Source organism: Phyllostomus hastatus, unplaced genomic scaffold, assembly GCF_019186645.2.
Source record: "Phyllostomus hastatus isolate PE091 unplaced genomic scaffold, TTU_PhHast_1.1 phas_contig_348, whole genome shotgun sequence".
Classification (NCBI taxonomy): domain Eukaryota; kingdom Metazoa; phylum Chordata; class Mammalia; order Chiroptera; family Phyllostomidae; genus Phyllostomus; species Phyllostomus hastatus.
In genome coordinates this window covers 302,421-319,286 of record NW_025333860.1, presented here as the reverse complement: position 1 = coordinate 319,286, position 16,866 = coordinate 302,421, and the positions used below count along the sequence as shown (strand labels likewise).

The following is a 16,866-nucleotide window of genomic DNA, read 5'->3' as shown; positions in this document are numbered from 1 at the left end:
GCCCTACCCCCGACTCTACTGAAGCAGAATCTTTGTTTTAACATGGTCCCTGGGGAATTCACGTGAGTATTAAGGTTTAGGAAGCTCTGGTCTAGGGCAGTGGTTCTCAGATTTTGGTGCATCTCACAATTCCGTGGGAACTTGGCAAAAAGCTTGGGCTTCCATGTTTATGAGCTCTCCATGTAACTGGCATGCAGCTATGTTTGAGAACAGCTCTAGATCAGGAGTGTGTAAACTTTTCTCCTGTACACGGGCATGCTTCCATTCAGTAAAACTATTTACAAGAGCAGACTGTTGGTCACTGGGCCCTGGTTTGCCCTTCTCAGGGGTACTAGTTCCCTAAAATCGTGATTGGTCCAGATATATACAGATATATAGCTTTATATACGGATATATAGCTTTATTAGGAGGCTTCTGGATTATTTTTAGTCTACATTGATAAACAGGTATTTTGAATGAAAGAGAGATGGGGCAGAGGCTAAATTCCCATTTATTAAATTAGCTCTTGTGTCCGAGGTGAGCTGCCCAAGCCAGGTCCCGGCAGTCAGCAGGAAGCCTTCAGCTGTGCTGTGTCCTTTCACCACTTGCAACAGGGCAGAAGCTTCCAGACTGCTTTTGGAGCCTTGAGTTTAATTTAGTTAAAAGCTCATTACAAGTGACTATTTTAAAGGTTTCTGTTGACTTGCTCAGTGGTTCTCAAGTCTATATACAAAAGAACTAGCTGTGGAACTATTCGAGCTTAAAAAACATGTGTTACCCTCCACCCCTTGCCCTCTGATTCTTAGGTGTTTTCTTTTAGCTGAAGTAGCTAAAGACATGGAAGATGAGAGGCACTGAACCAGGGTAGGCAATCTGGTCACTAGAGGCCTCTCCCTGTCTCTGGGCCTTTCTTAATGCCACTGGCTGCGTTGTAATAATGCCGCTCTGTGGGCCTTCCACATGGGTGCTCAACACGGCATGTTTGAGTACAATGAGCGAGAGAGTGAGGTATGCCTTAGCATTTCCTGTTGCCTGTAGCTCAACACATTTATGGGCAGGTTTATTTTTATTTTCTGTGCTCTTTTGTGGGGCCGGAAGCCATGTGTTACAAGCACTGTGTGTATGTAGTCTCTCTCGGCCATTCTTTGTGGTGGGGGCAAGCCCAGCCCTCAGCACCTCCTGCCCACACATTTCCTGTCTCCATCACATGGAAACTATCTCCCGTGTTTTCTTCTCTTAGCAGCCTATACCTTTGGCCTCTTTAACCACATCTTTTCATCTTTGTGCTTCAAAACACTTTTGTTATGATGGTTGGGAAATACTTGGGGAGCTCCCAGAGACCTGCTCCCCAAGACCTGGTTTTAGAGGCTCAGTAAGCTAGCACCGACCGATTACCAGAGGCCGGGGGGCTTGTATGAACTCTGTGTGACCCTGCTGCCCTCCCAGCTTAGTGGCTTGCAGCTTTGGGCATCTAGACAGAAGTTTCAGTGTGGTATAACTTTATACATACCTTTCATTTTTAAAAATTTAACAGATACAAAACATTGGTTTCTCCTGTGGGGGAAAACAACACTTCCCTGAACAGAGATTTTAGATGTGGAAATGAGAATAAAGGAGGAGGAAGCTTGTGAAGAACTATATAAAACAATATGTATTTGCTTACACTGAATTCATAGGTGGGTTCAAGCTCATGGCAAAACTTAGGTCAATCGGATAGAAAAGAGGTATTTTTTAAGCCACCAGAGAGGCAGCCTGGTGTTGCAGAAAGTACTTGCTTGATCTGAAGATGTTGGTTTAAGGGCCTGTTCTGCCACTTACTTTGTCTGTTGACCTTTTGTTCTGTCTCTAAAATTTTGCAAATAATTAGACACCTAGGCACTGTGCCCTATAGTGCAGGGGAAATCAAAGATAAGACAGCCCTTGCTGTCCAGGGCTAGTGTGCCAACAATGACCGCCTGACGAGGTATTAAGCATCCTCTGTTTCTTGTGTTCCCTCTAATCCCATGAGGTTGGGTGGTGGCATTCTTTCTCCGATGAGGAAATAGAAACTCAGTTTGCAAGTGTTAGGATTTCAATTTGATTTCGCTCTGATTCCAAAGCATTTGGATGAAGCTTTGAATGCAATAAAATAATAAGCATGGGGATAATAATACTTCACACATTTGTCCCAGGAAAATGTAAGTGGAAGTACCCTGTTAACGTAAGTGCTCTGGTGTACCAGCGCTCTCACAGCAGTCGTCAAGAGTCGCTGAGTGTTCCAGGTTTATTCTCCCTCAAAGCACATCCAGTTCTACTGGCTTTCAGGGAAGGGCTCCGGTGGCCAGTGGCAGGCCTCCCCCTTTCCTGGAGAAGAGAGACTCCCTAGGACCCCCCACTAGGGTCTGCTGTTCGGCTCTGCTTGGCCTTACAAAATCCCTGGGATGAACAATTTTGTTTTTAACTTTATTAACGAAATGTTCACACACACACACACACACACACACACACACACACACACATGAGGTGGGTAAAATAAACGTCCAGATATCCAACACTCAGCTTTACCAGTTATCAATATTTTACCCCAATCTAGTTGCAGTGTATTAGTAAAAGAAATCTCTAGTGAAAGAGCTCCTTTCTACTACACCATTTAGTTGAAAAATAGTTGAGTGCCTCTTCTGTACCAGGTACTAGAGATACAGAGGTGATCAGAATGAATATTGTGCCTCCCTTTTCTGAGCCTTAAATTCTAGTTGGGATGAGAGTCAAATTAGCATGGGTAGAATCCTGTTGTAGATGGAAATAAACAGTGTGACAAATGATCTTAAATGGGGATGGGGAGGGAGCTGCTTAGACACAGTAGTCAGGAAAGACCTCTCTGAGAGGCGACGTTTAGGTTGCAGTCTGACAGCTGAGAAAGAGCTGTGGGACCCAGCAGTGGGAGTGTGTCTAATGTTACTTAACTGCCTCTCATGCCAGATGATTGAGTAGTGGAGTTTGTATGTGTAAATAGTATTGCCCCATGAGACTAGTAACATTACCAGCTTTTATTGGGGAGTGCTTCCTAATGTTCAGTGCTCTGTTTTGTCATTCTAATCTGACCCTAAAGGGCGGTCAAGTAGGTGTAGTCACAGAAGAGGCAAGGGAGAATATCAGACATAGGTCTTGGGGCTATCCTGAGACCCCAGTCTGTTCATGCTCCCACTTCTGTGATGGCTGCTGGAACCATCTGGGACTTGGGTGTCCACGGTGCTTGGTGGAAAACTAGGGGATCTGAGTCCAGTGCTAATGTGAGCCTAGTTCACTGTGAGCCAAGCAAACCTGTTCTTTCATTTGTGAAAGTGGGGGATAATCTCTGCCTACTGCTTAGGTTTACCAAGAAGGTTAAGAGAGATTTGCTTTGGTGGTGTGCAGATGCAGGGTATTCATGCAGATTCTAGATTAGGATGTCACCCCATCCATGTCCTTGGTAAGTCACTGAATAACTTGGGACAGCAAGGGGAAGCAAGGGCACCCTATAGAGGCTGCTGAAAATAGTGTCTCAAAGTCTCCACTGGAAAAAGTCCTTTTTCAGATTCACCTGGTTTCTTCCCATCAAGGTTGGGAGCATGAAATGGAGGCCAGTTGCTCACCACTGTCTCATTCCTTCGTCTGCTTAAACCCTCTTAACTCCTGCCAACCTTGTCTTACGCTTATATGCCCTTCTAATATTTTATTTTTTTCTCTGATGAATGTTATGTGGGCGGTACAGGGAAACCACAGACAGGCACTCTCCTCTGCTCCTCAGCGAGATTTTTGAAAGGCTTTGAAAATGGGAGGGATCTCCCCCCTGGATCCTACTGCCTCTTGAATGGGAGCGTCACCACATTTCCGGAGCAAACAGACTGGGCTCCCCTCTTCCCAAAGGTGGTGAACCCCACCCCCAACCATGGTATTGGCCTGAGAGAGGATGGCCGCCGAGAGAAGCTGCCCACTGGCAGGTACTGCAGAGGTCTGGCTTCGTGCTTTCTGACTGTGTGTCCTGCCAGGGGTCGAGGGGGCCCTTCGGAAGGCAGAGGGGCTGCCAGAGGGTGAGAAGGGGGATAAGAAGCCAGAGAGTTCAGGGATGAGGTGGTGGAGGGCCCAGGGAGGCCTGGGGTGCTCTGGAGCCAGGAGTGCTGGCTTCTACCAGAAACTTGGCCACAGGCTTGCCAGTGCCTCCCAGTTCTGTAACTGCCCTCCACCCAGCTCTCCCGGAAACTCCTGGGGCCGAAGTGAAGGGAGCTCAGCCCTCTGCTATGGCAAGGAAACAATGGTAAGGAAACAGTGGCACATAGGTGGGCCTTGGAGTCCTAAGCCCACCTGGGGGCTGGCTTAGTTAAGGGGCAGCCGCACTTTTAATTCATTGTGGTGGTCCAGCCTGACCCAGCCCAGCTGATCTGCATGCAGGACTGCAGTTCATTTTCCAGGACATTGCCTTATGATCTGCGTTTCAGTTTACTAGGCACCTCACCCCCATTATTTCTCACAATCCTTTCCACAGTGCTGAGGTGGGCTACTTTTTCAATCTGTGTGATTGATGGAAAATTGGGACTCAGGAAAGTTGAAAGCCCCAGGAGAGAAGGCTAGTGAGGGGCAGTGAAGCTTACAGATTACTACTGGTTCTCTGGATTTCTGCCCCAGGACTAACCCCCAAAATATAACAAAAACCTCCGTCATGCAATCACGGTCACTGATACCTCTCATGCCCAGGTCCCCACTGGAACATTCCACCACCCAAAGGACCCGCTGTGCCCTGTTGAAGTCAATCCTTCTTCCCCAGAGGCAACCAATACTGGTGGTTCCTTTTGCCTGTTATTGAACTTCATCTGTGTGAAGTTCATCCAGAGTTCACACAGAGACTGCATGGGGGTCCAGAGCCAAGCCCGGTGTCTGGCAGGTGGCTGGTATGCAGTGTGAAAGAGAACCTTTTCTTACGGCCCCGTGAGAGAGCATTGACCCCACTAGGAGACTGAGACCGTGGGCCTAGTGACCTGCCCAGGGCACAAGCCAAGGAAAGGGGTAGATCCTGGAACCCAGCCCAGGCTCCTTGATTGTGGCTCTGCTTCCCCCAGGCAGCAGGGCTCCCAGGCCCTTCCTCAGCGCTCCTGTCTGAGCAAGCCTGGAAATCCTGGGCAGGTAGTGCCCCCTGCCTGCTGCCTGCGGGGCCTGATCCAGACCCCTCCCTCCCCCGTGGGATGTGAGAGGATTACACGGGCGGGAGCCCCATGCAGTGCCTGGCAAAGGACAGGGCCTGGCAGAATAAAAACCACATGCTTTTTTCTTTTCCTAGGAAGAGAAAAGAGGGTTTCCTAAGCTTTGGGGGCTTTCCATCCCCAGAATGAACAGACAGCCTAAGGGAAAAAGAGGCCTCTTTGGTGGAGCGCTGCTGCCCCCAGGTGGATGGCTAAGGACACTACCACAGTGCAGGAAGTCCAGCTCGGGGGTTTTGCGGGCGTTAGATTCTGGCCTCAGCTTTTAGGCCCCTTGCCTCCTGGTGTCCTGCGTTCTGGTATTCTGGTCTCTGAGAAGCAGAGGTCAGTCCCGGCCATCACTCGTCACTCCTGCCTCGCCTGGACTGGAGGCCTTCTCTGGAGAACCAGCCCCAGCTGTGTTTGTGGGGCAGCCATGGCCCCCGCACTTGAGGGAAGGTGGGCTGGACATAGGCGTTGAGGGCCTGTCCTGTATTAAGCAAGGGTTTAGGTGAGATCAAAGTTTGATCTTAGGGCTTGGTTCAGAGCGGGGTGCAGAGGCGGGGCAGGGCAGGCCTCTCTGCAGTGGGGTGTGCAGCACCTCTCCGCCCGCTGCTGCCGGGCGGGGCTGCCACTCAGCCCAGGGGCTCGGTGGGTGGTGGTGGTGGGGCTTCCTGTCGCACCTGCGGTTGGCGGTGTAACGGCGCAGCCTGCCTGGCCTCGGCACGTGGCCTAGGGCGATGGTATCTCTAACTCGGTATTTTTAACTCCACTTTCCAGAGGATGTGGCTTTTGCGGGAGAGCTTCAAAGGGTGCCCTATTTGCCCCTCTTGTCAACCATGACGTCATGGAAATGGAAGGGGCCCTCGCAAGCCCCCAAACACCTGGAGGGAAGTGGGAGACTTTTTTCCACTTCCTGTCCTACTTCTGGCTCCTGACTCAATGTCTGACCTGTTTATTAATTTCAAAATGTAGCTCTACATGTGACACTCACAGGAACCCACACGTGTGTGTGTGTGTCTGGGCCAAGTGAAGCCTGTAAGTCAGGTGGCCTCCCACGGAGGCCGGGCCCTGGGGTCCTGGCGTCCTGGCGTGTGGCCTCATCTCTCAGGGTGCTTATTGACAGAATGACGGCCCTGGGTCTGTGGGCAGCTAGCTTCCCCCAGGCCCACACAGTGCTCCTGGAGGCAGATTGAAGAGGGGTGTTAAGATAGGACAGGGAGAAAGAGAGGTGGGATGGCAAGAGGACCTTCAGCCCTGGACCTTGGCCTGGTCCCACCGGGATGGAGCTCTGGCTCCCCGAGGCCCTCTGTGCTTCCCCAGAGTGGCCATCCTCCGGGCTGTGCTGGAGGAGCCTGCGTGGGCGCTGCACTGGCCGAGCGGCCATCAATGGGGTTTTACTTTTCCTGATAGTTCTCGATAGCCTGCTCTTAGCTCTTGGTAAAACTGTGAAAGAGAGGCTCACCAGGCCACCTCCTCTTTTAATCCTACTTTCTGTTCTCTCTCTTTAATTTATTGATTCTAGAGAGAGAAGAATGGGGTGGGGAGAGAGACATTGATTTGTTGTTCCACTTATTTATCATGCATTTGCTGGCTGCTTCTTGTATGTGCCCTGACTGGGGACCACACTTTGGCCCATCAGGGTGACACTCTAACAACCTGAGCCATCCGGCAGGCGACTTTCCCTTCTCCTGTGCTCCCTGGGCCGCGGCTTGGCTCCCTCCTCAGTGCCCAACCGCTAATCATTATTCATTCCTTCGCTGGTTAATTGTGTATGTAGCATGTGTTGTGTGCTGGGCACTGTGCTAGGTGTTGCAGACACATGGATGACTAAGGCACACATCCCATCCCAAGTGCACACAGTGTGGTGGAATTTCTTGCCGAGATGTTACCTGACAACTATGGCGATATCTGTAAAGGGCTTTCCATGTACCGCTAGGGAGTTAAATTCTATTGGCAAACCAGTACGATAAACGATCCTTCGAGACCCAGGTGGCCACCTCTCCAAGGCTGGGCAGAGGGTCTGAAGACCTCACTCAGGTCCTCCTGAAGCACGTGCTTGCTTAGCCCGCCCTTCTCTTGACTGGCCTGTACTTCCAGCCGTGCGCAGAGGGCAGGTGTCTGGATGAAGTGTCAGAGTGCCTTAGGCCTGTGCTCCTGAGAGGTCATTTGGTCCATTCTTCTGCCTCCAGGCTGGCCTGAGGTTAAGCCTTTTGGGGCAGTAGACTTCTGACCAGAGAAACCCACTCTGTAACTGGCCTTGGTGACTCGTGCTTGGCTGGGGCGGCAGCCTCCCCTCCTCAGAGCAGGTCCCTGCCCATGGGGCCTGAGGCTCTTCACGGTGGGGCCTCCGTGGGGCCTTGGTGGCTGTGTCTTCAGGTTTCCTCAGCGACCTCTCCCCTCCAGGCTGAACAATGCCTGGTCCCTACTGCACTGAGGGGGCTCTGCTGACCCTCCCAGTGGCCCTAGCACCCCTTCCCCTGGGCCTTCTCACAAAGCTGTTTTAATGCCCCTGGACATCCTTGGCGGGGCCTGGGCCAGACGTGAGAACAGAGTGGACTGAGCTGAGTGGCATCTCTGCACCCCCCACACCCCTCCCCCACAGCACAGCCAGTCACTCTTGGCCCTGCTTTCTGACTCGGCTTCAGACTGGAGAGAGAGAGATTTTCTGGGATGGAGGACCCCCTGGTTTGAGATGGAAACTTCTTAGGGGGCCGTGCTGAGCCTGAGGTCCAGATGGCCTCCTGCCTGCCTGAGGCCTCGTCCACCTCGGCTTGGGCGGGGCCTGGGTGGGCCTGGGTGGGCCAGGGTGCCTCACTGCCTCACTTCCTAGGTCCTCAGGTGGCCTTGGAGTTCAGCAACTGTGGGGCCGGCTGTCTGATGGCCCTGGGCCCGCCTGCCCCTCAGGCTCCCTTGGCCCCTGCAGCCTGGGCCCCTCCAGGGTTCTTGGAGGGGTCTGTTTTTGTCCCCTTGGCTACCATCCAGGGTCCCTGCCCCAAGCCCCTGGGTTCCCTTCAGACTCAGTGTCTTTGCGACCAGCTCTCACCTCCCTGGCTACCTACTTGTCCCTTACCTCCTGGTCTTTTGTATACAGACCAAAATGAAGTATCACTTTAGGAGGAGAAAAAGAAACTAGTCTGTCCTAAGTTTTTAAGGGTTGGTAACGCTTTGCTCTGTGAGCCCCCCTGGGGCCATTTTCATTTAACGTGGGGAAGAGGACTCATTAAAGAAATCCCCAGTGGTGGAGTCTCTGGCAAGGCGCCAGCCTGAGGAGGAGGCAGTTTTGTGTTCCCCACAGGGAGCGGATCCTGCTTTTGGGAAGGAGGTTCCTGTCCTCTGTGTGAGGGAGCCGCTGTGATGGGATTTCTGCCGAGACCTTTCCTAGTAGTGATCTTTAAAGGGGCTGGTATTTTGGCTGCTGATGAAGCGGCTTGGAGAGAACTGGGCATTGTGAGTCTGCTGGGCAGGGCTGGCCAGGACATGGACGGTGCTTCTGAGCTCCACAGCCGCCACAGAATCAGAGATGCACGGAGCTGGAGGCAGCCTCCAGTCCCAAGTGACACTTTATAGGTGGTGAGCCGGGAGCTTATGGAGGGGAGGGGTGTGCTTGGTCACCTATTGAGCAGGTGGCTCCGAAACTGTGAAAAGAAGCAGGCCTGAGTGGTCACTGGAAGGATTTGCATGTTTCTGGCTGATGCAGTCAGAGACACGCAGGTGACCATAGAGGCATTTGAGGACAGGATGCCCTCCGACCTCTGGGAACTGGCAAGCACTAGGCTTTAGTGCTGATGGCAGTGATGGTGAGGGGGATGGCTGAGTGATCTCTGAGGGGCGTTCCTGTCAGCACCCGTGAGATGGAGAAAGGTGCTCGGGCAGCAGGTGGCTCAGGAGATTCCCGGGACCCCAGGGAACCCACCTCCCATCCGCCAGGGTGGGCTTGAGTCATCCACTCTCTTTGGCCTGGTCCCTGAGCTCGAGGACAGAGAGCTCACTGCCCCCCCCCCCCCCCTTCCTTATCTTCTCGTCCAGGATGGTGGGAGTGTAAAGTCAAGCTAAGGTCACAACCTCCTTGCCAACCCCCGCACCACCCCAGCCACTGCTACATTGGACACCCCAAGGGGCTGGGCACTGGGTTGGGACCCAGCTGGTTGGTGGGCCCCAGCCATGAATCTGTGGGGCCTATTGGAATCCCATCTGAAAGGAAAGACAGGGGAAATGCCCTGGGGGACAGGAGGCAGTGGGTGGCATTTGGGGGATGTTGCTGTGTGGTCCCTGTCTGCCAGATTTCAGCTACAGCTACAGGTCGCTACCACCCATGCACACGGGCCTCCTGCCACACTGGCCCGGCGGTGAAAACTGAAGAGCAGGGACTCAAGCTTTTAAGTGGGTTTGCCTGGGCCCCGACACTGCCTTCCAAGTGGAATGTGTTAGAGGTTATTCCAGGAAGAGGTTGACCTGAGCAGCTAGCTGAGTTATGCTCCCTGAATGTCATTGTGGACTGGTGTCTCGGTTCCCTTCTGCCCAGCTCGTGACCAACAGCGAGGCGAGCTGACCCCGACCACACCCAGTGAAATGGCAGCACAGTCTCGGCTCTTCCAAACCACTTTAATGAAGCTGGGGCAGCAGCAGGCACGAGCGGCTCACACGCGCAGCACAGCAGGGCCTCGGTCAGGGGGCAATTTCCCCCACATCTTGGGGGAAAGGGCGATATGCATTTTTTCATGAACACTTTTAAAAATATAAAAAATATAAGCTCCTCACAACATTCTCTAGGAGCTAGAACCCGAGAGACCCCCCACCCCCCAGTGATCCATCGCCCAGTGAGACATCAGAGGCAGCCTTGGGAGGAGTGGGGGGTCCCACAGCCAGGAGGGGCTGCCACAGCCCCTGCCTTCCCTGGGAATGTCGGGTGGTGACAAGCAGCAACGAGGGGATGGCAGGAGTGGCAGCAGAGTTTGGCAGCTCGTCAGCATCTTGATCACAAGTATCTGGTAGGGTCCAGTTGGTGGCGTTGCCAGAGGGGCCACAGAGGCGAAGGGGGACTTCTCCTCCTTGGAGGCCGAGAGTGCACCTCTCTGCTTGAGAGAGAGGTGGGTGGGGAGGAGCGAGGAGCGAGGAGCATTGGGCTCTCACGTTCTTGGTGACCTGGGATGAGGAAGAACAGAAGTCAGGCTAGATACCGAGGAGACAGCCCCAGGACAGTTAGGGATGCGATGGAGATGCCTCCATTTGTGGAGTTCTAGGGGTGAATGCACCCTGGAGTCCTTTCTGACGATGGTGGGATGGTGGTGGGACGAGATGCAGTTGCCAGCAGGTTGCCCAGGGACCCTGGGGAAACGGGTATGGAGACTCTAGCCAGGACTGGGGTGTAATGAGCATGGCATCTTCTCAGGATACTGGAGGCACAGGACATGAGGGAAGGACCTGGGAGCCCCAGCAGATTTTTCAAGGAAAGGGATACCCCAGAAGGCAGGATAGAGGGTCCAGTAGCAGGTGTCAGTGTGAGCTGGGGCCCCAAATTTCTCTGTTTTTCACCCACTAGTGTGTGGCTCTTGATGTTACTTAGCCTTTGTTTCTGCATGTCCAAAATGAGGATAATAGCAATTGTTTATACTTTGTGGAGGAGATTTGACTTGACCAAGGTGACTCTTGTCACCCAGGGAGTGGATTGTGCTGTACAAATGTTGCAGGCCATTGTTATGAGGGGGACCTCCCAATGGGAAAGAGTGGAGGAGTTTGGTGTGCCCAGACATACATGGTAACAAAAGAAGACTCTGGGGGCAGGTTTGCTTCCAGAGCATGGGGTCCCCCCAGACCCTCACGCCCACCTCCTCCGACCATTGTGCCCACCCACCTCAGCTGGACCACAGCCGCAGCGTCATGAGCAGGTTGAAGCCGGCCACCTTCAGCAGCAGGATGCGGAACCCAATCACGGACAGGTTTTGGAAGTTCAGGTTCATGTCTACAAAACCAAGAGGCCAACATGGTTATAAGCATGCACACCTGAGGTCTGCACAGCACCCTGGGACACACCAAGGTTTTCCTGAAAGCAGGGTGGGGTGGGCTCCGGCACCTGGATCCCCCTCTGCCTTTGCACTTCCGTGCACGTCCCTCGGGCTCAACAGTGTTTCATTTCAAAAGAAAAACACCCACTGCACTCAGTCCTTATTTTATTTCCGAGCTCCTCAGCAGATGGGGATGAGGCAGGCGCTCAAAACGTTGCCATCCCTTGGGTTTGGGCCCCTTCGTGAGAATCTAGTGGCTGAACCACAGGAGGGATGACTCAAACACAGCTCAGGTGGAAATGAGTATGGGCCCGGGGGAGGTGGGGAGGAGGGGCGGGGACCCTTGAGAGATAAGGGCACCACCTACATGAGTTCTGCTGCTTTCTTGAAAGAAGGCAAAACCCTGTGGCTATGGAGGGCACTGTCCTCAGGGCGACCTGGTTAGTTTAGGGCTATGCGTAAGCTCGTAAGCTCGTGGAAATTTCACAGCCGGGTTCGCAGCCGGGTTCCCCGGAAGCTCTTGTTGGCTCTCCTGGCAGTGGACTTATTGAAAGGAATACAGAAGCCTGGGAGTGAGCCACTGGCCGTGTAAAACGAGAGACTCAGAGATGATGAGAGGACCCTGGGGATTCAAGAGTGACCGCAAGCAGCTGTGACCAGGGCTTGAACTGCTGTTCCCCTCTCTCTCGTAACTTAACTCCTAGATCCACCAATTCCCTCCCACCTGCCCTAGCCAGGCAGGGTTACTGAGGGTTCATTGCTCCCCAGAACCTGTGCAAAGCCAGGATAGACCCTTCTCTCACCTGTTTCAAAGCTTTTCTCTACCGACGTAACATCACAGGAAAATTCTAAAAGGAGAGAAAAAAGAAATTTTCTTAGAGTCTAGAGTGTGCCGACTCTCCCACTCCAGACGTCCTGGGGGTCAGGCAGGTGAGTGTGTGCAGCCTTCCCCCGTGTCATCATGGAAGGATCCGCAGCGAACTTGTTGAGAAAGGGCCCCGGCTGGGGAGAGCGCCTGGCCCTGGAGCCGCGTCATTCATTAACACACACTGGTTGTGCAAAGTTCGTGTGACGTGGCACAGGCCAAAAGGAGCCACGAGACACAGACCCTGACCTTGGGCAGCTTCCCGGCTGGAGCCCAGCAGAGGCTAGAACACACACGTGGTGACATGTGCCATGAGGGGGCAGACACTTTATGTGGTCCCCAAAGTTTCCAACCCTGCACCCTAAATGTGTTCCTTGGTTTTCTCCATCTCGGTGAACGGCACTGCCGTCAACTCAGCTGCTCTGGCGTGAAATCCAGGCACCTCCCTCGACACCCTCTTCTCCTGCTCGTCCCTCCACGGTTCTGCCCTTGAGCCCCAACCAGCGGTGGCCGCCCACGGCCCTGCTGCTGCCCTGGGCTGGGCCCTCTCCTCTCTCTGCTGCGTTAGCTTCCTTTCGGCTCCCACTCTTGCCCCTGTAGTCCAATCTCCACTCAGCAGAGTACTCTTTTCAAAAGTAGATTAGATGTCATTTCCCTGCTGAAAGCCAGATGATGGCTTCTCGCTGTAATTAGAATAGTGTCTGCCCTCTCAGGACCTGGGAGGCCCTCCAATCTGGCCCTTGCCTACTTCTTCCCTCTCACTTCCTACTGTTCTTCCTCTTCTCACTAAGCTCCTGACTCAGACCTCCATAGCAGGGAGGTGGGGGGGGCAGGAGGAGGGATCTTGAAGGAGGGCATTAGGATGGGGCCTGGAAAAACAGTGGGGGGCAATCAGCTCAAGCAGGGGCAGGGACGTGGGAACTCAGGCTGAGTGAGAGCCAGTGCCCTCTCCCGCCACCTTCTCCCCATCTCTTTCTGCCCAGGACACTCCGTGGCCTGCTGGGATGGGACTCATTGGTGCTCAGTAAGCAGAGAGTTAGGGGGCTTTGCTGACAACTGGTGAGGCTGAAGTCACCAGCCACAGCAGCATCTCGATGCCAGGCCTCTGGCAGTGAAGAGACTCAGCTTGCAGAGGCACTGAGGCTGCACTCACCTGAGCTGGGGTAGAAGGTCTCGCTGAAGGTGTCTTGACATCCAAAATCAGCCTTGTCACTCCAGTGCAGGGCCCCATAGCTCTTGGAGTGAGTGGACTGCATGTCCAGCACTGTGCTGTTGGAGGCGAATACTGAGGAACCCGTGGCTTGGGACACATTGGTCTTAGAATCAAAATCGGTGAACAGGCAGATGGAAGTGTTGCTAGATTCAGGGCTTCTCAGCTGGTACACGGCAGGGTCAGGGTTCTCGATATCTGTGGACCAAACGGAGCTGGGTTAGGAGATGTTCGTTCCCCTTCTTGCCCCAACCCAGGCCCGAGTTCAGATGCCCGTGATGGGCAAGAGCAGAGCTCTGTGGGGCTGGCAAGTCATACGCTCAGGCTTCAGATGGGAAAGAACATTCTAGAAACTGGCTGCTTATAGCAGACTGCGACTCAGGGACAGGCACAGGCCATGAGCCCTGGCCGAGAGGCCAGGCCCCTAGTGAATGCTGTCTGCCAGGCCCTGCCTGCCGTTCGGAGAAAGGAAGGCCCACCTCATGCCGCTGCCCGTTCTTCTCCTCAGCGGGAGCTGCGGCAGCCCCGCAGGCCTGGAGCACAACATGGCTCTGGCAGGACACACCAGGCACAGGAGGAGGCCCAGCAAAGCTAACCACACATCCTGGCATTGGGGTTGGGCTCCCACACTTAGGGCATGGGTGGGACCTGGAGGTTCATGACAGGCGGGAATGAGCGTGGAAGCTGGGTCCCCCCACCAGGAGATCTCTCACACCCGTAACCGACTGGGACTGTAAGTCAGAACACCTCTGTCCGAGCCCTGGCTCCCTCGTCTGCGGGACACAAGGCCCAGACACAAGGGGCCGGTCACACCGCCCCCGACACCCCAGGAGTTTCATCTGTGAAATGAAGACCTTGCCTCATCTGCTTTCCTAACCAGGCTTTTCTGAGAAACAAATGAGACTTTCTCTATATAAAATTATATTTAATAAACTGTGAAGTATTGAACAGATGTAAGTAATTGTAGCTGCTGACACTACCAGGATATTGCCACCATAATGTGCTCCCGAGTAATATACAGTTTCTGCTCTTCACCCCCAGGAAGCTAAAGGCTCTTCCTCAGTGCTGAGAATCACTTTTCAGTATTGCCGCAGGGTTTTGTGTTTTTAATACAACTCTCATTGTTTATTCTTTCAGACCTCCCGCCTTCAGAGGGAGAAGCGGAGGTTTGCAAGGAGGGCTAGCACGCTGGGGCCACCCAGAGAGTTGCAGCAGGGGTGGGACCGCAGCTTCCTGCGCCTGTGGTTCTGTGCTCCCACAGCCCCTCGCCATGCACGCAAGGCCTCTCCGACTAGTGATGCACCCAACCTGCTGAGCCAGCCAGGGTGGCCTCGGCCAGGCAGACATCCAGCTGGGCCCCAAAACTTGGGCAATCAGCCCTTGGCATGGGCTTGGGATGCTGCTGAGTCAAGGCAGAACGGCCTGCTGGTGGGGCGACCCCTGGAGCAGCAGCGCAGGGCTGGGCCCGTGGTCACTTGTGAGGGACATCCAAATCGCTGGCCCCCGAGGATTCTGCCGGCTCCCCTCCAGCCTCCACACACTGTGGGGCCTGGCATCACCGTGGGTTAAGGCCCTATGACATAAATCTTTTCCTGGGAGGGGAGGGATGGGAAACCATCAGCACCCACAACACACCCCAGTGGATTTTCCAGTCATCAGTGAGAGTTATGGGCGGGACTGGGAAGAGGGACATGGAAGGGTGGGGAGATGCTGGAGAACGTGGCCTCAAAGAGCAGGCAGAGGACAAGGTGCCACCAGATGCAGTTTGGCCTTAGGGGGGCTGGGGGATGTCTGTGGGGGCCATATGTCCAACTCTGAGTCCTGGCTAAACACTCACCTACGCCCTAGAGCCAACGGGTATCATCAGGCTGGAGAAGGTCAAGACCACACTGTCCAATATGATAGTCTTTAGCTACATGTGGCTATTTAGATTTAACCAAAATGAAATAAACTTAAAAATTCAATTAAAAACTAGAACTTCATTTTAAGAGGTCAACAACCCCATGCGGCAGCGGCTGCTGTGTTGGGCAGTGCAGACTGCTAGAACACGCCACTGGACAGAAAGCGCTGCTGGGCAGCGCTGGTCTGCAGAGAGTCCGGCCCCGGCCCCGGCACGTGGGGCTCTGAGGAGAGACGGCGGGGCCGAGTGTGAGCCTTACAAGCCCCCTTTCAGTTTGTGAGTGGTGACTACAGCCGGGGCAGACCACCGGCTCAGCTTTGCTAATGGGAGATCATCATAAAATAACAAGAAATGAAGTCAGACGAGCTGAGGTGATTTTTTGGCTTTTTTCACATCCCGTTTTTACCGGATGATTGATACCCTTTGGGTTTTCCTATCTACATTTTTGCTGTTGTTTCTCCCGTCCGGCTTCCCTGCCTCTGCTTTACTCTCTTGCTCCTCCTCTCCCTCTGCCCCACTTCTTAGTCTCCTCTCTGAGCTCATCTTCCCAAGTATTAATACTCGCCTAAACATGGAGCTGATTCGGTCACTTTCTGTTCTAAATAATTCAGGGACTCCCTAGTGCCTGGAGAGGAACGACCACACTTCTTGGCACGACTTGCAGGGTCTGCCATGACCTTGAATTTCCTCTCGCATGTCCTCTCCACGCCCGAAAAGAGCACAGCTGCACCAGGCTCTTCAGATGGGCTCCCTGGGATGTCGGCTGCAACCGCCAAGTCCATCTCTGGTGTACTGCCTGTTCCTCGTACCCGCCACACGCTAGGTGCTCGAGAAACTATTGTTGAATAAATGCATGGGCCAGTGACCATCATTTTTTGCCAAGTTTCTGCTTTTTGGTCAAAGAAGCTGGGCACTCATCCTTAAACTTGAATTTTTAGCCCCATTTTACTATTATCCCCACATGCCTCTGGTGCGACCGTAATAGTTTGTCTAAAAACAGGAAATGAGTCACTTTTAATTTGTGGCACTTTAGGAGTCTATCTGCCTGGGGGAGAGAAGCGTCCTGTTCAGCCTAGCCAGATAAGTGTGTCCCACCAGGCATGATATCTTCCAAGGCAGCTTTAGCGAGACTGGACCAATTTTCCGGTGTGCAAGTTCAGCTATTCCAGATCCTGACCTTTCGTTTTAATTCAGAACCAATCACAAAAGCATATGTCTGGAAGCTCCAGTGCTTCGGATCCCCAGGGCCCCAGCGGGGATTGAAAGCTCCCTTCCCACCAAATCTGTGCCTAGTAGTTAGACACTAGGAACACAGCAGCGTGAGCCAGGGAAATGGACTCACTGAGGCCCAGGTGAGTGCTGGGAAAGTTACACTTCTCGGGAAGGCTTACCCGGAATAATGGAAACTCTGGTACCTTTGCCAAATTGCAGGCGGGAGGCAGCACCGTCATACCACTCCCAGTGTCTCCATTACAGAAACCTCGGGTTTCTCCTCCTCTGAGGAATGGGGTAATGCCTCTCACAGCCCACGGAGGAAGGAGAGGGAGGCCCCTAGGCCATGAGCTGTCCATGGAAAGAGCTTATCCCTCACCTTCACATCCCATCTGCATTTCTAAGTTAGATTCCCAGTTCCTGGAGGCTGGCCATGGCCTTGACTATATTTTCTCGAAGACTCCAGGATTCTTTTTCTTCATTGTCTAAGAAGAAAAGCCTTTCTT

The 16,866-nt window shown here is 53.5% G+C and overlaps 1 gene segment (V, D, J or C); it reads right to left on the bottom strand.

The window, feature by feature from the left end:
* Window positions 1–9,759: 9,759 nt before the first annotated feature.
* LOC123820382 overlaps window positions 9,760–16,866 on the bottom strand; it is a 280,728-nt gene continuing 273,621 nt past the window's right edge. Inside the window, 4 exon segments of the C gene segment in view lie at window positions 9,760–10,313; window positions 11,023–11,130; window positions 11,977–12,021; window positions 13,192–13,446. Coding sequence covers window positions 11,024–11,130; window positions 11,977–12,021; window positions 13,192–13,446 — 407 coding nt within the window.